The sequence below is a fragment of the Haliotis rufescens genome, unplaced genomic scaffold, assembly GCF_023055435.1.
Source record: "Haliotis rufescens isolate VD_foot unplaced genomic scaffold, xgHalRufe1.0.p SCAF_36, whole genome shotgun sequence".
Lineage (NCBI taxonomy): Eukaryota > Metazoa > Mollusca > Gastropoda > Lepetellida > Haliotidae > Haliotis > Haliotis rufescens.
In genome coordinates, this window is record NW_025964068.1 from 796,995 (window position 1) to 819,998 (window position 23,004).

Here is a 23,004-nt window from a genome sequence, read left to right on the forward strand (position 1 = left end):
CTATAGACCTAACAATCTGTACCCCTGATCTCGCCCAAAGCACTTTATGGGAAGTGCATGAGGAGCCACTCAGCAGCGACCACTTTCCAATCCACATAAACATAGGAAACATAAATATCCAAACCCCAAATGAACCCCAAGAACCAAAATTCAATTACAACAAGGCAGACTGGGACAAATTCAAAGCGCTATGTAAACAGATCAACCCAGCGGATCTCGAAAATAAACACCCCAAACAATACTGCCAAAACTTAACAGAATGCATAATCAACATAGCAAAAAAACCTATCCCCTTCACAACACCAACAAGAGTTTGCCACTAACGTAGCTATATCCCCTGCCCCTGATGCAGAATTTATGACATAATTAAATCTAAACAAACCCTAACCTTTCTTAACCGAGGTGGAACTTGTCATGGAAATTGTAAAAAAAGAAGAGTTTGGAACCTAAGTCCATCTTGTTGCCATGGAAACGTAAAAAATTAAATTTTCTAAAATTTCTAAATAGCAAAAGGCACCAGTTCAGCATGTACTTGACAAACCTGCAAAGTTTCATGAAAAAATATTGAACGGTTTAGGAGTTATGCTCCAGAAACCAACCCTACCCTCACAGAACCTAAGTCCAACTTGTTGCAATGGAAACGTAAGAAATAAAGATTTCTAAAATTTCTAAATAGCAAAAGGCACCTGTTCAGCATGTACTTGACAGACCTGCAAAGTTTCATGAAAAAATATTAAACGGTTTCTGAGTTATGCTCTGGAAACGAAACGTGACGGACGGACGGAGCCCATTTCTATATCCCCCGAAAAAACGCAAAAGCGCATTTAATAAAGCTATACGAGACTACACATATCTAAAGATAGCACATCAATAAAACCTTGAAGTACAAAGCTCAGACAAAACGGCAAAAGCCAAAAACAGGAAAAAATTCTACGAAGAAACCATCACACAGATGCAAGAACAGTATGGCGTAAAATACACGAAATTCGAGGCTTAAAACGAACAAAACAAAAACCACCAAACATAAATAACTCGACAAACCCTAAACAAAAAGCAAATAACCTCGCAGACCACTTCTCAGCCATTAGTAGTAATAGTAACTTCCCTGAGGAATTCCAAAAACAATTAAAAAATCAAAATAATTCTTGAAATTACCCAAAGATAATAACCTAGGAATTAACCAACAAGAAACACTAGAGGAACTACTCCATGTACTAAATAATAGAAAAAAAGGAACAGCCCCAGGACTAGACCTTACTTCATACCAAATAATTAGACAGCTACCCCGAAATCTTCTGGAATCACTACTTAAACTATACAATCTCATCTACCAAAACGGCCAGGTTCCTACTTCATGGAAAGAAGCATTGGTCATCCCAATACCAAAGCCGAACAAACCAGCAAAAGAAACAACCTCCTACAGACCAATCTCCCTAACCTCCAACTTATGTAAAATCATGGAGGCAATGGTCAAAAACAGACTCCAACACTATCTAAACCAAAGCAATATCAAAGTGGATTCACCCCAGGCCGATCAACCTTAGACAACCTCGCCCGAATAGAACAAGACATCAAAACTAAACCGACAATACACAGTAGGCATATTTCTAGACTTCTCTAAAGCTTTCGATATGGTATGGCATAACAGGCTAATACGAAAACTAAATTGAGCAGGACTTGAAGGCCAAATAATAAACTATATCCAAAACTTCCTAACTAATCGCAAAATAACCGTGGGTATCAACCAAACGCTATCGGACCAGTGTCCCGTAGAAAATGGCACACCCCAAGGTAGCATTCTAAGCTCAACACTTTTCAACATTATGATTAATGACCTATTTGAAGGAATACCCAATAAAATTCAAACTTCCTAAGGCGACAATTTTTTTATTTCTTGGTTTATGGATGCGCCGCACTTTCAAAGTCCAAATGTTAAAAAAAAATAAAAATGAAAATTACCCTTTTTTTTATTACCGCCGATATTCTCGACAAAAAGTTCAAACAAAAAAAAGATTACATTTTCTCGTCGAGCGTCAAGCAAAGGGAAGTCACTCTGATATTACTTGCTGGGATCCTTCTCTAATACCATCAAAGCTTGTCACAGCAAAGCGCAGTGGTGACCAGTTTAACTATTTCAACACTGTTGGCCGTTCAAAGCCACAAGTCACACCGCACGGTAGACAGTCCAAGTCACGTCAAAATAGTTTATAATTATATTAACCTACTTGTCATATCATTCATTTATTAAATCTATCACATTTCACAATGTCTGAAATACGTATTCCATTTGATTTTATCATTTTTTTATCTATAGATTAAAAATGTATTCACTAGACACTATTTCCCGCAATGTTATTGAAAATAAAATTCTCGGACACACTTCGACAACGGGTCCTCATCGAACATGTCAAACAGCAAAATAAAGACGTTTCACGTGCTGAAACGTCTTTATTTACAAAGAAATAAAATCTTCAAAAATATATCTATAAAAGTTGCCAAACTGACATCTTAGTTATTATTTCCAACTTTTCGTGCGATCACATGTAATCGTCAGTCAAATGACATCTCGCCTTTCGTCGCCTCGATTTCTCGGCTCTGACACGATGTCTTTATGCCAAAATATATGCATCAGAAATCTTTGTCACAGTTCGTAACCTAGCTCTATGCATCCATAAAGTTCCATATTTTTAATATAGATAGCGATTTCATGCTTAAACGTTCAGAATAACATGATTTAACCCAAACCTTTCGCCAAAGTCTGAAAATTACCGTTGCTGTAATTTGATTGGCTGCCTTAGGTCACATGCTTAAATTTGACCAATCACGAACCTTGTAGCAGATTTTGTCGGTGAAACAATATAAGTTTTTTTAATGTACATGTATACTGATATCATGGGATAACATTTATGCTAAGTTATCTTATAATAATTTGATCTACATCAAGTGCTTTTATGAGTTATCATGGCGTAATATTTATACATCATTTCATATAATTATAGTTTAGCAAGTAATAATTATCATTAGGTAAAATGCATATATAAAATATCAGTAGTTTCAGTTAAAGCTTTTTAGATGGTTGCTAGCCTAAGGTAATGGGAGCGCGTCTTCTAGACATACTATTCAATAAGACAAGAGTTACGTCTACATAGTTTAATTGATTTGAAGCTTTTAGATAAATACTAGCCTAAGGTATCAAGATCCCATCTCCCAGACAAAGGATATTTATTTAAGTATATCTGTCATCACCTACCGGGGTATATTAGAATAACATTACTTCAATTAAGACTCATTAAGGATTAGCCCCAATACAAGCTCGTCTATAGTGCATTAAGGATTAGCCCCCATACAAGCTTGTCTATAGGGCATTAAGGATTAGCCCCCACACAAGCTCATCTATAGTGACACCCTAATCTCTTTCAAAGCATCCAGTAAATATGTCAACAAGATTAGTGCCAGTCCAACAGGATAAACAGGATTTAGTATTCCCCTCTGTCTAGCCATCCATTTAGCTTAGGACACAACCCATTGTGTATCAACCAATCACATTCTTTTTTATTGTTTAAATTTTTGTTAAATATATAACCATAGGCAACACTAATGTCCCCAACCAAACCGAAAGCTCAGAGCCCAAATTTAACTACAACCAGGCTAACTGGGATAAATTCCAAAATATATGTAACCAAGCTAACCTACAAGAAATAGAGAATAGTGACCCAAAAATATACTGCCCAAACCTAACGGACTACATAATTAACGCAGCCAAAAGTGCAATCCCCTTTAAAAAACCAAATAAATCAGGGAGGCCCTCTGTTCCTTGGTGGAACGAGGAAATAGAACAAACTAGACGAAAACGTAAATCAACCTTCAATAAAGCCAAACGCGACCATAACCACATACCAGTAGCCCACCAACTAAACCACCAGGTCCAAAACCTAGTTAAATTAGCAAAAACCAGAGATTGGAAAAAATTCTGCGAGGGACTAAACAACCGCACAGATGCCAGAACGGTCTGGCGCAAAATCCACGCCGTTAGAGGCCTAAAAAGTCACAAAAAAACACCTAGCATAAACAATTCAACAACTCCAAGCGAAAAAGCCAATAACCTAGCAAATCACTTTTCGGCCACAAGTAGCAATAACAACTTCAGTAATAAATTCCAACAAAAACTCAAGGCAGAAGCCAAACCTATCCAAGAACCAAATAATGATAACCTAGAAATAAACCAACCCTACACAATAGAAGAACTAAACTACGTACTCCAAAATAGGAAAAAGGGAACAGCCCCAGGCTTAGACTTAACCTCCTCCCAAATTACTCCAGTCATTATAAAACTATATAATCTAATCTATCTAAACGGCCAGGTACCAACCCCTTGGAAAGAGGCTCTCATCATCCCCATCCCTAAACCCGGTAAACCAACCAACCAAGCAAACTCCTATAGGCCTATATCTCTCACCTCCAACCTATGCAAAGTAATGGAATCCATGGCAAAAAATAGACTTTAGCACTACTTAACCAAAAATAATATAATAAACTAAGACCAAAGCGGTTTCACTCCCGGACGCTCAACCTTAGACAACCTAGCCCGTCTTGAACAGGATATTAAAACAGGAAAACAAACCAAACAATATACTACAGGCATCTTTCTGGACTTTTCAAAAGCATTCGATATGGTATGGCACAACGGGCTAATCCAAAAACTTAAAAAAATAGGACTAAAAGGACAAATCGTAAACTACATTCAAAGCTTTCTTAAAAAACGCAAAATCACAGTGGGTATAGACCAGGCCTTGTCGGACCAGTGTCCACTAGAAAACGGCACCCCCCAAGGCAGCATTCTTAGCCCCACACTATTTAACTTAATGATAAACGATCTCTTTGATGGCTTATCCCCTAAAATAAACACTTCCAAATTTGCGGATGACGGAGCCCGTTGGATCCGCTCCAAAAGTATTCTAACATCCCAGGAACTACTACAAAAATCCCTAAACAAAATACAACAATGGGCAGACAAATGGGGCTTCTCCCTAAACTCTGAAAAAACCACAGGAATAGTATTTAAACACAAAAGTATGAGACAGGCCACCCCTATCCTCAAACTAAACAACAAATCAATCCAATTTCAGAAACAAACTAAATTCCTAGGCCTAATTTTCGACGAACATCTCTCCTGGGATGCTCACGTCCAAAACCTAACCACCAAATGTAGCAAAGACTTAAATACACTAAGATGTCTAACCGGCTCCAACTGGGGTGCCTCTAAAGATACCCTCCTCAGTCTCTATACATCCCTAATCAGATCCAAACTAGACTACGGCTGTGCCATATACGATACCTTAAACGAACCCTTAACCAAAAAACTAGACTCAATACAATACCAAGCCCTCAAACTAGTCACACGTACCCAACATGGCACCTCCCTTACTTCACTACAGGCCCTTACAGGAGAAATGCCACTAAATCTGCGTAGGCAACACCTAACACTAAACTTCTGGGCAGCGTCCCAATCAAACCCTCTCCTCCAAAACCTTCTAAACAAAAACATACGTCCCCAAAACCAGGCACTAACTAGGAAACACCCTCTACTCACTCCAATATCCCAACGAATAATCAACTACCGTAACGAACACCAAATAGGAAACCAAAATCAAAACTGCAAACAATCCAACGTATTCACCCCAAAACTTAAAATCCCCAAAATAGACACATCCTTAGCCAACTCAATAAACAAACAAACCGACCCAAACATAGCTAAATCCACCTCACTAGCTTACATCCATCAAAACTGGCCAAATTGGTGTCACATCTACACAGACGGATCTGCTGATCCGATCACAAATCACACAGGTTTCGGAGTCCACATAGCCCAACCAAATAGAAATACGCAATCCTTCCGACTCCCAAACAACCAATCAATCTTCACTGCAGAACTTATGGGTATCGCCACGGCCCTCCACAGCCAACACACTAAAAACCCCCAAAAAATCCTAATACTATCAGACTCGCTAAGTGGACTTCAGGCCCTCCAAAGCAAAAACACCAAAAACCGCCCCAAATTAATAAACCAAATTCTCAAAAGCGTAAATAACTTAACAGAGGCAGGCAAAGATATAGTACTCATCTGGATACCAGCCCACGTAGGAATATACGGAAATGAAAACGCCGACAAAGCCGCTAAACAATCCCTAAAAATACCAGAAATAAGCCTTAAGCTACCAATATCTAAAGCAGAGATCAAAAGTATCAACAAACGTAAAATAACCCAAAGATGGCATAACCTCTACCAAAACACAAACACCCAAATCATAAAAATCCTCAAAAAAACCCTTACCAAACCAAAAATCCTCCATCCCTCCAAAACAATCGATAGAATTATCACCAAACTCCAAACAGGTCACACCAAACTAAATAACCATCTCCTAAAAATAAAAAAACACGCAAACGGGAAGTGACCACACTGCACTCACCCAGAAACAATAGAACACGCACTCCTACATTGCTCCCACTACCACACCCACCGTACAACACTACAAACCCACCTAAATAAAGCCCTTACCCTAGAAGCAATCCTAAATCCTCAAAATAAAATAGAAAACTTCAAAGCCCTAGGCATATACCTAACCAAAACAGACCTAATAAATCGTATCTAAAAATTACCAAACCGCCAAACACTAGCATATAACACAACAACTCACCTCCATACACACCCTTAGTCCCAACCACTCCCCCAAGGCATGTATTCCAAATCTCAAAATTTCCAAATTTTATATAAGCAACCACTAAACCCCCCTCCTTGGTTGCACACCTTTCTATTCCCTTCAATATCACTAAATGGCCCGGCCGGGCCCGTGTGCGAAATACGCTTCAGTCGGAAAGCGCACGTAAAATCTCCTAATGTAAGTAAGTAAGTAAGGTTTTAAGCAGAGAAGGGGTTTGACTCTCTTACCAAGCAGACCTCTCTCCCACAGCCCAGAGTGTGTACCGACTCTCTGTGGCACCCTCAGTTATTTTCTAAGATATTGTAAATTGTTAATTGTTCTTGTAAATAAAATTGTGATTAGTCTCCTGTGACTCTGGCTCTTTGCTGACTAATTCCCCAAGAAAACCAGCACGTCATTTGGAAGGTATTGTTCACCCAGAACAGTTCCATGATACTGACATGGCAGCCTTCGACGTATGTGTTATTCATACGAAGCTTTGAAAACGGAGGTTTTGCATTATGTTAGTGAGCGGACAGCCACTATCATCGGGAAATGGGTGATGACAGATATGATTTGAAATTCTTTTTAAAATAATGTTTCAACAACGTAAACAAATGAAAATAAAAAAGAAATGGGTAGATCTAAGTGGATTTTATGAATTCTTATATTTGGCGAAAAAATCGTTAAATTTGCGCTTCATTGGTCCTTAATCTGGAGGTTATGAATGTATAGTATTTTTATTTAAAACGAACTTTATTTAGTTGTTAATGAATTATTTAAATAATGTAATACACATAACTTTCATATTTATAAACAATAGGATTAATTAGACCTTTCAAATAGTGTATGGCCAAACATGTAGTAGCAAAGATGTTAATTTCAGCAGATAATTTCCTTGATAAATGTTGGTTTCATCTATCACACAAGAGTCTCTGGGAACTTGGTGTCACAGCAGTAATCTTCTGGTTGGCTGGTGTTGAAAGAGTTAAACGTTGCCCATGCTGCCAAAATAGCAGCGTGTTTCATGCATTTCCACCCATGACATGAATATTGTTATGTTGCCATTTGTGCACAAGCTGAGTGCCAGGGAATAATAAAATGTTCTTGAAAAATTGAGTTATTTTACTTTTGTTACGCCAGGATATTTTATTTCATACCTACCTAACTTTTTAGGACAAAATTCCAGTAAAAAAAATGTGAGAGCCTTTTTTTTCTTTTCTTTTTTAAATTGGCCTGCCTCACTTTTGAAATGAGTTTGAAATCTGTAAACCAAGAAATAAAAAAAGTGTCGCCTAATACGCGGATGATGGAGCCCTCTGGGTCCGCTCCAGAAGCATAAATATAGCTAAAAAATTACTGCAGAATACATAAAATGAAATTCAAATATGGGCAAGTAAATGGGGTTTCTCACTAAATACCAAAAAAAACACAGGGATAGTATTCAAACACAGAAATGTGCGTGCAAACACTCCCAAACTACAACTAAACAAAAAAAACATACAATTCCAAAAAGAAACCAAATTCCTTGGACTAATCTTTGATGAACACCTCACCTGGGGTGCTCACATTAAAAACCTAACAAATAGATGCACTAAAGACCTAAACACACTACGCTGCCTGACAGGTTCAAACTGGGGGCCTCCAGGGAGACCCTACTATCACTTTACAAATCACTAATTAGATCAAAAATAGACTATGGATGCCAAATATACAACACCTTAAACTCATCATTAAGCGATAAACTAAACTCAATTCAATATCAAGCACTCAAGATAATCACATGCACTCAGCATGGCACTAACAGGCACTAACAGGCGAAATACCCCTGGATCTACGCCGAGAACATCTAACAATATATTACTGGGCCTCAACCCAACAAAACCAACAAATCCAACAGATCCTTAAAACTAACATAAACCCCAGACTCCAAGCTCTAGCTCGCAAAAACCCTCAATTAACACCAATCTCTCAACGCACAATAAATTACCTAAATACAAACAACCTAAATAATTTACAGTTAAACACAGCCCCAAATAACACCTTCACACCCAAACTCCAACCCCCCAAAATCGACAAAACTCTCTCCACCAGACTAAATAGAGAAACTGATCCAAATACCGCTAAATCCATCACACTAGCATACATTTACAAAAAAAAGGCAAAAAATTGGTGTCACATTTACACAGACGGGTCCTTTGACCCGCGCTCAAAACGCACAGGATTCGGCATCCACATCAACAAACCCCTAAAAGAAACACAATCATATAGGCTCCCAAATAATCATAAAATTTTCCCAGCCGAGTTAGTGGCGATAGTAACAGCCCTGCACAGCGATCGAATAAATAGACACCAAAAAACCCTAATCCTTTCAGATTCATTAAGTGGGCTCCAGGTCATAAAAAACAAAAACACAAAAAAGCGCCCAAAACTAATACAACAGAGAATTAAAAGCACCCACAATCTACGTAAACTAGGTAAAGACTTAGAAATAGTTTGGATCCCTGCCCACGTTGGAGTGTTTGGCAAAACGAACATGCAGACAAAGCAGACAAAACGGCACTAAAATTAAACCTACCAATATAAAAAAACGAAATTAAAAGTATCACAAAGGAGACAATCTTCCAAAAGTGGCAATATAACTATCAGAATTCTGCTTGCAAACTAAAGCACCTGCTACAAAAGCCACTCAAAAAAACAAAAATCCATCATAAAACCGAAAACATTGACAGAGTAATAACTAACCTTTTACAAACAGGCCACACTAAGTTAAACTCCCACCTACACCAAATTAAAAAACACCAAACCGGTAAATGCCACCACTGCAACTTAAAGAAACGCCTGAACACAACACTCCAATCCACACTAAACTGCAAAATACGAAATAAACATATGTCGGAAAGCGCACGTTAAATTTCTAATTTAAGTAAGTAAGTAAGTAAGTAAGTAAGTAAGTAAGTAAGTAAGTGAGTGTCTACAGACTTGCTCTCACCTTCCTAGGAACATGATCGGTCCCTGGGAAGTCTATGTATGCTCACCATTGTTGAATATATTTGTTAGCTACTTATATATATGATGTTCATGTAAATAAATCTGTGTAAATTGTACTAGTCGTCTCTTTATACTAAGCTACCCCCTTTAGTGAGAACATGATAACTGACCCCTGCTCCCATCCCCTACCAACACAGAGACCCAATTGTAAACAACTTTTCTTGACCCCCCAAACGCCCACAATACAGACCATCCAACCAACTCACTACAAGACACCCCTCCCAACCCTCTCACTCCCCACTGTACAACAAACCCCCACCCCACCCCAAAATCCAGCATCCAGCATCCTCCCTCCTCAACACTCACAAATAAACACCAACAAACCCTGCAAAAACATTACCACCAACACCTCTCCCCCCTCCCCCAGCAATGTCCCCCACCAAACTCCCAAACAACAATCCCATTCAAATCAGCCCTTCTCATACCCTCCATGCAAACAAACAGAAAAACACAGACACCCAACAAATAAAACTCTACAAGAATCATCGAGTTTGTTGCAGCTGCCTTATAATAAAAAAAATCCCACTGCAAAAAAAACCTCCATACATTGGCTCTCATATCTACACTTTGCCACAAATGCTTTCACAACTTCTTATCTGCCCTCAACCTAACCTAAAAAGCCACTGAAAAATAAGCCCCTGACCATGAATTTTTCCATTTTCCTTCTATTATTATCCTACATCATGGTGATTTTACAGTGGAACTGTAATGGTCTCCGCTCAAAGGGCATGAGCTAAAGGCATACACAGCCCTAAATAAAATTCAACCACTTGTCACTGCTGTTCAGGAAACCAGAATTTATCCAAAAGTATGCCATCAAAATTCCAGTCTATACGATTTAATTCGAAGGATAGACCTCGCCACCAAATATCCCAGGGCCCCCTCATCGCGGTCTGGATATATTCATAAAAAAATTCTCCAAAGTACAATAAAAATTGATATACCCACCAAAAACTTAATCCTGGCCATCAACACTACAATAAACATAAGCTGACCAAGAATTACTCTCTCATCACACAACCCAAAACACATTTTTCAAGGAGACCTAGATGCACACCACCCAGTGTGGGGCACAAAAAACTATTCTGATAAATATGGCAAACTCCTAATAAACTGGATCGAGAACAATAACCTCATATGCTTAAACAACAGCCAACCCACAAAATCCAACTGCAGTGGACATTTCGCTAATAACTAAAAATCTATCTCAAAAGCAAAGCTGGGGTGTTCATAATGACACCTGGAGAAGCGACCATTGTCCAATCAAAATTACATTTAACTCTAAACAAAACTCTCCTCCCATCTCAGATCCTTCAGACACAAAAAAACTTCAAAAGTACACTCAGCACACAACCACGTACCCTGGTGGAGCATTGAAGTTATAAATGTCCGAAACATCAGAGAAAAAAGGCTCTCAACCAATCAAAGAGAGACCGTTCCAAATTACCACAAATAAGGAAAATAAAGTAAAAATATATTACAGCAGCAAAAAGAACTAGAACTTTGTGGAAAAAATTTAAAGCCATTAAGGGAAATTCCAAAACAAAAATTCAGCAAACATTCTGAACCTAACCACAAACAAAGAAAAAACTAATGCTATTTCTGCCCATATTGCAAAAACCAGTAGCCCCATAAACCACCAACACCAGGATTCCTGGGGAAAATAAAGAAACACCGAAAATACTCTCCCTTAGCAGGACAAAACACTAGGTATACACAAACTACAAACAGTCAACAACAACAAAAAATACAGCATCAGCCACAGGTTTAGACAACATCAGCTATATCATATTAAACCACATCCCCCCTAAAATCCAAAAATTATTACTCGAACTCCTTAACCAAATCTGGATTTCTGGCACCATCCCCAATCATGGAAAGCAGCTATGGGCCCTAAAACCAGGGAAACCCTCCACTGAGCCTCTCATATTGCCCCATCTCCTTAACATCCCATACATGCAAAATCAAGGAATCAATAATTAACCTTTAGCCTGCTGAATAAATTTCACACTTCTTACCCTGCCTGCTGGATTAATTTTAGCATAAGGCGCTCTAAAGAGGGTGGGTGATTTCAAACAGTCGGTGCCTCATTAAACAAGGGCCAATTGAAGAAATATTTTGCACATTTATTCATGATAGAAAACTACACAGTACTATATAAAAATATCCCGATGTTTTCAATCATACCAAGGTAAATACCTAAGTTAACACAAAATTTGTAAATTTTCTTGAACTTATCTGAATTGTGTTATTGGAGGTGGTTTGCGTTTCATGCTATGAACCTTTTAATATCATAACATTTGTGCAAATTGATTTCAATAATCATATCTCCAATATCTTGATTTTAATTGAGTAAAAATTCGGGTTTTTTAATCGGCAAATAACAGCGCGATGGTAAATTATGAACCATTTCAGTAAATTTATTATCTAAACGTTAAACAGAAAAATAACTTAATTTTCGAGGTCATCATGTCGGTTGCAGAAATACGAACATTCGGGTTAATCTGACGTGTCATGTTATAAAATTTGCAGGAAACAATAAATGACTTATAAATATTCACTAATCCTAATTTCAAGCGTTTTGGTTGAATATCTAAATAAACAACCCTAGTCATGATGCTAGCAGACGTCCTAAAATCAAACATGGGGCGCTTCGCCCGACCTCTGAATAACTCTTTGCTATTTCAATATCAACAAAGTTTACATTGCCTTTATAAATATGCCTTGGGGAGAGTTGACGATCTTCTCCATCGAGGGATGTTTTATTTGTCATTTTCCAATGAATATGACGAGAGAAAAACGAAAATAAAGATCGTGAATTCTGATAGCAATAATTCAGTAAGTGCAAAGGTCACCGGATGTGATGTCATAGACAGGGGTTGTCTCCTGATAAATTCAAAGGCTCAAATTCCAAATTTCTAAAAATCACCTTTTTAGGTGCATCTATAAACACCATAAAAAAAACAAGGCTAGGTACTAGTCTCACACAAATACAGCAGAACTCTTGGCTATATCTACTGCTTTCCACCAAGTCAAGAGTTTAAACCACAAACATTTTCTTATCATTTCAGATTCTTTAGGCTCTATACAACAAATTCAAAATAAACACTCAAAAATCTAAAAAACAACATCATCATATCAACTTAATAACATCATCCACCATAACTCAAAACTTAAATCTACAGAAAAGTCAATAACAATACTTTGGGTACCTCACCACCTTCACATCCCTGGTAACAACACAGTGGACCTGGCAGCCAAAATAACCACCAAAAATCCCTCCCCACAACTAAAGTTCCTTATCAGTAAAGCTGAAATCAAAACATTAATAAAAAACCCATCAAGAGTCAAAATTTTGAAATTCTCATTCAAAATTGTAAATCCCCTTGGATAAAATCACTTTCTAAAATCCCAATAACAAAAACCACAATTTCTCTACCTCGACCCATTTAGATAAAATAATCACTTGAAACCACAGTGGTGCAACAAATTTAAATAAATATAATATTTAAACTTCAAAAACTTACTAATGGTAACTATAATTTCTGCAATAGCCCAGAGGACTTTCACCACATCTTTAATCTCTGCCCTCTTTACTTTCAACAGCAACAAACTCTACTCAATTTCATACCACTGAACTTAAAAAAAAATCTATCACTTCTTTTCAATCCATAAACTCCTCCGGCAGTCTTCTCAGCTATATTCACATTCATAAAACGTGCAAACATACTATACAAATTTTACTCCTTCCCACACAAAGTCATCTTCCAAAACACTGAATGTAAACTTTTCCATTTTCGGATCGGGATCGAAATTCTCATTGCGGACTGTCTTCTACAACATTGCGCCAAATTTCCCTAAACCAGCCTCTCACCACCATGTTCACTTAACCAGACAATCTCCAGCAAGTTCAAGGTCACTCAACCCGACTCACACTCAAACACAACACTGCCACCATATTGCCATCTAGCCTCGCCTCCCAGCCCAACTTTTTTTAACATAGGCTTCTAAATGTAAAACCTTTTTCTTTATTTATAGGCCCCTATTAACTATCAACTTAACTGCTGTGCTCATCCAGCCGATCTAGATATCTTATATTAATTTTTTACTAGACTACACTTATTCAAAACAATTTACTTTTTTTCTCTTTTGGATTTATTGTTACTTTTTATTAATTACATATTACTTCAATTACATATTTTAAAAATTATTCCATCATTTACATATTTTTATTTATATTAAAGCCACCTGACCCCGTCCACGAAATTGGAATCCCAGAAGTGGATGTTAAACACCCAAATGATGATGATTATTCAGCCTTGTTTGACATTGTTTAAGGACCTATACTGAAATGTTGCCATAACAGTAAAATGAAGTAGTTATCTATAAATTGTGTCCGATATGAGAGAATGTTGAGAACAAAGACTTGAAAATATGGTGGTTACAGGAATCTTGAATCACACAACATCTTGATTCTTGGTCCATTTACGTTCAAGAAAGAGCTGCATGGACCAAGTCTATTCTCTCCTGCTCAATCTCTGATATCAAATTTAATTTGTGTATGGTTGTAATCAGCGACCACCTTAGTCAACACTGGAAGCTAACTACGGTAAACATGGTACCTCATACTTGAAATAAAGAATCACAAACAAAACACTTTCAGCTTTATAAATTGGTAGAGAAGAGATTCAGAGTTAAATTTGTTTACAGGATTTCCATGGCAACCAAAGCAGTAAATAAAGTTAAGTGAAATATTGAAATATTTATCAGGTCACATTTTACAACTTATGGAATCTATAAGTGATTTTGTGAGCAGATTTTAGAGACACCTTTGCTGGGATCACTGACAAAATGTTTCAGCTTCAAAGGCTTCGCATTGCAAAGACTGGCGTAAAACAGGATCATGTGAAGGTGAAAAGTCATAGAAGCATATCAAATCTATGATCCCAAACTGGACATATTCTATTCCTCATTCCACAAGCATTCATGATATGGCAGAGTAATGGCTGAGTATTTGGTGAGGGTGACCAATTCTGTGAGCAATCCATGTAATATTAATATTTAAGCTTTTAAGCCTTTAATATGGTCCCAGAGAAGAATTCAAAATAAAATATTAATATGACCATGCAACAGACTATGAAATAAGCTAAATTGAGTGAAACACTTACAACAGTGATGAGAGCTTCCCCAACCTGGCTGTTGGTGATGAACTTGGAGAGGGCAGTGAGGGAGCTAGGGGGGAGACCTGCAAATGTAAACAGTTTTTCGTTTGCTATATGAAAATTATTCATTTCTACATTAGGTCCCTATAGCAGTAAAACGACCTGCAAACTTAAGAAAAATGAGTAAATAGGTTGTGGTACAGCAAGACAAATTGAGGCAAAACTATAATAGCTTTGCTTAAATAGCACCATTGCACAGTAGCTAAGCCTAAACTGCAACAAAGAAAACACCAAGTTGTGAATATGCCAACTTCAGTTTGATAAAACAAGAGAACAAGAGGTTGTGAATACATATATGAAACTTGTTGCCACGGAAACTAAAAAAGTATTTATTTGAAAAATCTCAAACCATAAAAAGGTACCAGTTTAAAACTAGACCTATCTTTGTGCCAAGTTTGGTAAAGAAATATTGTAACGTTTTTAAGATCTGCTCCAGAAATGAGCACTACCACTATTTCCAGCCAAGTTAAATTTTTTGCCACAGACACGAAAATTTATAATTTCACAATAAATTGTATATTTACATACTGATACTATCTCAGACTATGCATTTCATCCTTCTTCTTCAATCCTGGTGTGGAAACGATCCTAAACAGTTTCCAGTTACAAACAAAAACACTAAAACACAACCCAGTTGATACCATGGTCCCCACCCTATACAATGAGTCAAACACAACCCGAATCTTGTGCGACTTGATCACATGACATACCCAGCATACTCTGGGTTGTATCTTGTATTTCAGGTTATAAATAGTTTATTATTGTTTATTATTCTCTCAAGTCCCAATAGAGGGTACCCATACTTAATCAATAGAGGCTTAAGTTTATGTCATAGAAGTCACTGTAAGGTGCAACCATTTACATAAATTGTGTCACGATCTTCTACCTGCTAACCTCTGTCTTATACATGTTATGTCTCAGTAGTTGTGTTGAAGACCCGTATTGATATGGTCATTTCCTCTTCTTGTTCTAAGCATACTCAATTTCTGCGGTTGTGATTGATAGTTTTGACGAAGAATAACATAAATGCCAAGCTGGCTCACCTTAGGTCACCACTGGATCATGCAGTGTTCGGCCTCTCTTGTAGGGCTTAGATCCAACTCCTCTTGTAAATGGGCTAGGTTAAAGTCTAGGGTGAATAAGGTTCCCCTAGTTCAAAGCTACATGTCGTTCAGTAGATCAACATTCTGTTCGAAAACACAACACACAAGTTACCTGCTCTCATGATGTATCTGTCTGACTAGCCCAAAGGGGTCTTGTGAAGCAACCCTTGCAGCATGTCTAACATGTTGCAATAGTTATTTCAGTATGTACAAGATACGGTGTATGAAGTAGGTACTACATATCTTCATTTGTGCTGATGATATGCCGTCAGTTGTTGTGCCAGGACTAAAGGACTGAACTAGTGAAGGCTTTGGAAACCTGTGACTGAGATGTCATATAGATCGTGGGAAGTGAAAACTGTATTGAACTTTCAGAAGCACCCTTCCATAATGTCAGGTAACGTTCAGTTACTGTGCAACACCATCGTAAAGGGGGCAGTCCTTGTTTCATGTGGATTTATGCCACCAGGGGAGGCAATCCTGCATAGGTGATGGCTTGTAGAATCACTGAGCCTAGCCAAAAGGGAACCATTGTATAGGAGACTTCCATGTTGGCCGCTGTAGATAATCCTGGTATAAAGGGTTTCTTCTGGGAGAGTTGTAGCATCGCTGAAGCGTTCAGGAAAATGTCTAGAGCTCAAAGCTGGCCTAAGGAGATGTCTTCATGATAACCTGTATTAAAAACGGAAGCCAGAGGAGGGATGGTGAACAACCGATCTGGTTGGCCTGGGAGTTCATTCTTCAAAACAAAACCCCACAAACTCCCAGGTAAGCCTTCTCGTGACGTTGCCTCTCAAACCAGACTCTGGTGACATCAAGAGAATGAATTTCACTAACTCGGGCAGCTGCTGCTGCTACCAGGAGGTGTCTTTAGGGTGTTATGCTCAAAAACCTTCTCTTTAAGGAGTTCATACATATCCCTGTGAAGTAAGATGATGTAAAATGACATCAAGGTCGAAAGTAGGCGGTCGAAAGCAGAACGATTGGACAGCCAGCTTGTAGCTACGTATAAGAACCTGCAACTCTGCAAACATTGAGATCTTTTAACCTGCCTTAGTGGCAATCACAGAATTAATTGCAGCAAGATAGGTTGCCAGAATGGAACCTTTGCGCTTCCATGTAGACCGTAAGAGCTGTAAATATTTGACAACTTGTTGGGTTGAAGCAAGAGTCAGAGTTGTGATGTTGTGTGTATGAAAGTACCCTTCAAAGACTTTCCACTAATGGTCATGCAAGGTCAGAGTGGAAGTGCCCCTTGAAGATTACCCCTTGGCTACAATGCAACTAGTTGGATTTGAGGTTAGAGGAGTAAATCTCTTCACAGTGGTAGACAATGGTATCTCGTGGTAGTTCTGGCCTGCTGATAAGGCGTGACCAAAAGCATTCAAAGATGTTTAATTGCTGCTGCCATCTGAAGTACCCAAGGAAGAAAGCTTGTCCCCCTTGAGATGGCTAGAGCAACATTGTCCTATGCCTTTGGATCTGGGTGATAAGAACCATGGTAACTGTGTCTTGAACCAGGTTGCAAAGAGGTCGATGTCTGGGCTTGATACAGGATAGACCGGCAGCCCAGAGCACTTTGGTCAAACGAACAAGGTACCAATATCCGAACACAGGAACATTTACTGTGTAACTCAACATATTCATATATGGATGTCTGCCGGGGAGCCCCTGCTGCGTGTGGCCCCTGGCCCCCCAAAAGAAGGGGCCATTCAAGGGCTGGATCAAACATTGGAGGTACCACATGAAAGTAAGTGTAAATGAACTGGTACATCTCACAGAGTACAGAATGGGCCACGCCAGACAAATCTTCCTCTGCAAAAGGCCTGCCAGACACCCCCAAAGAGGGTCCCAAAATTTGGGCTGGGTTAAACATTGGAGGTACCACATGAAACCAACATAAAATGAACAATTGCACTCTACTTATTGCATAATACCCATTGCCAGACAAATCATCTGCATAAGGCCCGCCAGACACCCACAAAAAGTTGACCCTTCAGGTATACACGGGTAAAATTGGTCTGGAATATATATCGATTGTACCACATTAAGGTACGTTTGAATGAACAGGTTCATATCACAGAGTACAGAATGGGCCACACCAGACAAATCTTCCTCTGCATAAGGCTTAAACATTGGAGGTATCACATGGAACCAACATAAAATGAACTATTACACTCTACTTATTACAAAATACCCATTGCCAGACAAATCCTCTTCTGCATGAGGCCCGCTAGACAGACCCTCACCCCATCCCACACAGTTGACCCTCTGTAATCCCAGTGTGCATAATGAAACATTGGACATCAGCTCTGAGAGTCAACAGATGGTCAAATTTATGTTTTGTTCTTAAAGATGGAAGGATTTTATTGAGATTAAAATCACGTATTTATAAAATCAGGTCTCTGAATACTAGTATTGATATCATAGATTAGGCCTATCGTTGAAATGTAATAAAAAAGGCATGAATCGGATTCTTGTGAATATATATCTGATCAGCTATGAAGTCCTCAAAGCCTGCTATAGCCTGATAGCTTGGCTATGGATTCCTACAAACCCAAACATGCTTAGGTAGTTCTCAAAGCCTGCTATAAGAATGGTAAATGACAGTCCCTAATACCATTTGGAAATCTTTTGGTGATAATTGTGTTTAAAAACCTATGATCTCCGTTTATTTAGCAAGTTTTATCATCTAAAAAGCTGAATGTTAAATTGATAAATATGGAGATATATTTGGCCTGAATTCAGATTTTTAGATGATAAAACTTGCTAAATAAATGGAGATCATAGGTTATTAAACACAATTATCACCCCGAATTTCCAGATTATCATCCTAAAACATTTCCAAGTGGCATTAGGGACTATCATTATCCATTCAGCAACACTCAACAACAAAAGTGTATAGTGTATTTTTCAAACAAGTAAAGTTTGGTTTTCATTATTGTAGTACATGTATGGAATCAAGTCACAAAAACGCAAATGCTACAGAAAAGCATGCATTCCATGCAAATGTTGACTTTTATGCAAGCCCCATGCATTTCGTGTGCGTTAACGGGATTCCATATGCATTGTTTAGCATCGTGCTGACAACAACCATTCAGAAAAACAACAAAATTACGCAATTATTCAACATTATGAAATGCCACGCTTGTCCGAAAACGAGCGTCTGCGAACCATTGGTGTGCTTGAAGAAGGATTGAGTCAACGTGATGTTGCAAGACAATTTAACGTCCACAGAAACACCATTTGGTGTTTATGGCAACGTTGGCAACAGACGAATGCAGTCAGAGACCATCCTCGGAGTGGCAGGCCACGCGTAACCAATAATCGACAAGACAACTGGATTCGAACAACACACCTACGAAATCGATTCTATCCAGCAACAGTGACTGCAAGAAGCATCCCTGCCCTTCGACGATTATCTTCACAAACCGTACGTCTCCGCCTCAGATGTGCAGGGATTGTCTTCATTGTGTCATGGAAGAAGATCGGTTCTGGGGCGGCAGCGTTTTGGTATCGGGTGGGATTACAGCAAGACAGAGGACCCGTTTGATAGTGGTAGAGGTAAATCTGAATGGACAGCGCTACCGCGACGAGATCATCGGACCTGTTGTTCTACCATTTTTGAGTCGTCATGGCCCAGGCATTACCTTTCAACATGACAACGCCCGGCCTCATATTGCTCGACTTGTTCAGGATCTCTTCAACAAAAACAACGTGAATGGCATCCCCTGGCCGGCTCGCTCCCCTGATCTATCAGCAATCGAGCACATGGGGGATGAGATGGATCGGCGCCTTCAACGTCAACCACGTGTTCCACAGACACTCCTGGAACTTCGAAACATGCTCCAGCAGATATGGACAGATATCCCACAGAACTTTGTGCGACGCCTGGTCCATTCCATGAGACGAAGATGTGTTGCTTGCATCGCAACCAGAGGCGGACACACACGCTATTGATCTGTAAATTGACATTTTGGCATGTTCATGTTGTTTTTAATGAAATCACGCATTTTACGAAGTCAGTATGACAAATTAAAACCATTTGAACACTTACAGGAGTCCTTTATCTGTTGCAAGCCGAAATTGTTTCAGATTTGGTAAACTTTGCATTAAATCTTATTCAATGTCACAGGAACTTTTGTTGTTCAGTATATAAAAATCATGGCACATAGCATCATATGCCTATCTGGCTTGTAGGAATCCATGTCTGGCGGGCCTTATGCAGAAGATGATTTGTCTGGCAATGGGTATTATGCAATAAGAAGAGTGCAATTGTTCATTTTATGTTGGTTTCATGTGGTACCTCCAATGTTTAACCCAGCCCAAATTTTGGGACCCTCTCTGGGGGGTCTGGCGGACCTTATGCAGAGGACAATTTGTCAGGTATGGGCCGTGTTGTACTCAGTAACATGTACCTGTTCATATAAACTTACTTTCATCTGGTACTTTGAATGTAGACTCTAGTCAAATTTTACCAGAGTGTTCACTGAGTGCATTAAGGGTCAACATTTGGGGGTGTCTGGCGGGCCTTATGCAGCAGACGATTTGTCTGGCAATGGGGTTTTTATTCTTAGTAGAGTGAAATAGTTCATTTTATGTTGATTTCATGTGGTACCTCCAATGTTTAACCCAGCCCAAATTTTGGGACCCTCTTTGGGGGTGTCTGGCAGGCCTTTTGCAGAGGAAGATTTGTCTGGCGTGGCCCATTCTGTACTCTGTGAGATGTACCAGTTCATTTACACTTACTTTCATGTGGTACCTCCAATGTTTGATCCAGCCCTTGAATGGCCCCTTCTTTTGGGGGGCCAGGGGCCACACGCAGCAGGGGCTCCCCGGCAGACATCCATATATGAATATGTTGGGTTACACAGTAAATGTTCCTGTGTTCGGATATTGGTACCTTGTTCGTTTGACCAAAGTGCTCTGGGCTGCCGGTCTACAAGATATTCGATAACAACTTAGCCGCGTTGCATATGCAGAAGAGTAATATAAAATTCAACAGACCGGTGTACGTCGGTATGAGTATTCTCGACTTGTCAAAACACTTAATGTATGACTTTTATTACAACGAACTTAAGAAGCAATACGGCGATAGATGCGAGGTGTTATATACCGACACAGATTCTTTGTTGATGGAAATACAAACCGAGGATGTGTATAAAGATATGGCAGAAAAAATAGATATGTACGACACGAGCGATTACCCAAAAGATAATCCACTGCACAGCGTAGTAAATAAAAAGGTGTTAGGTAAGATGAAGGATGAATGTGCTGGGACATGTATTCTATAAAGAAGTCCGATAATGGAGAGATAAGAAAAGCTAAGGGCGTTAAGAAGTATGTTGTAAAAAAGCATATCAAACACGAACAGTATAAAGAATCATTATTCAACGGTAGAACGTTCAAACACGAGATGAACCCTTTAAGAAGTTACAATCATAGGATATATGGATTAAGAATGAACAAGACATCATTATCCCCCTTAGATACAAAGAGATGGATTGATAATGATGGTGTAACTACCTATGCTTATGGTTATGGTGGTAATACCGTACCGTCGGGAACTATGAACAACTCTTCTCGTACAAATGCCCTACCCGGTCCATCTTGAAGATAATAAAGAATAGGCTCTCCTTCTTTCGTAACCAATCAACTAATGTTATACGTCTTAAGGGACCATATGGGATCGGTTCGCGACATAGGCCTCCTTCGAGTTCACTGGCCTGGTATAAATATCTTACCCTTACTCTATCCGGAAGTTTTCGTTCTTTGCCTCTCCTCGGTGCTGAAGATTCGGAAGTCACGGATTTCATTTTAATAGCATCGGATGGTTTCTTCCCTATTAATCTCGTTACTTCATTATTCAGCGCTGATACAACGGCTGATAAACGTGTCACCCATTCAGTTGATCTCAATCGTTCCGATTTCATTTCGATCCCATACTGATAGCCAAACAAATGTTCCGCTAATGTCCTGTTAAATCTTTCGACGATAGCTTGACTGCGGTGGGCCTCTCTTTCACCACGCCTGATTTCGACATTGTGCTTTGTTAACAGTTTTGTTATCGATCCCATAAACTCGCGACCGGGATCTACTTGAAATAGCTTAGGCCATTTTAGCGGACCGCGTTTATATATACGGCTCAGTGCATTAGCTACTTCTGTTGAATCTTTCGAGGTTAATGGCTCAGCCTCTTTGTATCAACTAGCCACATCCACTACCGTTAAAGCGTATTTATACGTTTTGCGTTTTACCTTATCGTGGGGAAGAAACAAGAGGTCAGCCTGATGAACTTCATTCGTTGTAAAAATATCAAACTTCTTCCTCGGTATATAACGCGGTGCCGGTAAATATATTTGCCACATCGCTTGTTTCTTTAACCAATCCTTGGCCACATCTTGAGATACCTTAGCCGCGGTGGCTAATTTTTTTATTGCTCCTACACCTTTCCAATATCCTCGTGGGCTATAGTAAATTTTATTCATTATTAATTAATATTGATGATTCTTTTAAAACGACTTTCGTTGAATCGCATCATCATTTTTATACTAATAGAAGCAATGATTGGCCCTAGGTATTGGTGAGCTAGACCCAATTTAACTTAATCTCATGACTATCATTGAATCGCATAATCATTTTGGCATAAAAAATGCCACCTGTAGTAGCAGTATAGGTATATGAATCCGGCTCCAGTGGAAGTGGTCCAGAACCCCCATTACCTATACTACTGATAGAGATGCCATTCTGTCGGGGATGGTTGATCTGGTCGGGACAGAGAGTTTGCTATGATGCTATCTGGATCCCTGGAATGTGTATGCAAAGGGAGTCAATCAGATGGAAGAACTCTATTCCTGTTGACAGGAGGTACGCTGACTTGGTGGAGACTATCTTGTCAAAATACCAGACGACTGCTGCATTGTCTGAATG

The 23,004-nt window shown here is 39.0% G+C and overlaps 1 protein-coding gene across 2 annotated transcripts in view; it reads right to left on the reverse strand.

The window, feature by feature from the left end:
• Window positions 1-23,004, reverse strand: part of LOC124119292 (tetratricopeptide repeat protein 28-like) — a 309,240-nt gene that overhangs the window by 108,946 nt on the left and 177,290 nt on the right. For both annotated transcript variants that reach the window (XR_006858615.1, XM_046481753.2), the window contains exon 12: window positions 14,918-14,994. Coding sequence is in view for 1 of the 2 variants with exons in the window: in XM_046481753.2 (XP_046337709.1) it covers window positions 14,918-14,994 (77 nt within the window). In the remaining variant the exon portion in view is untranslated. The remainder of the gene's footprint in view (window positions 1-14,917; window positions 14,995-23,004) is intronic.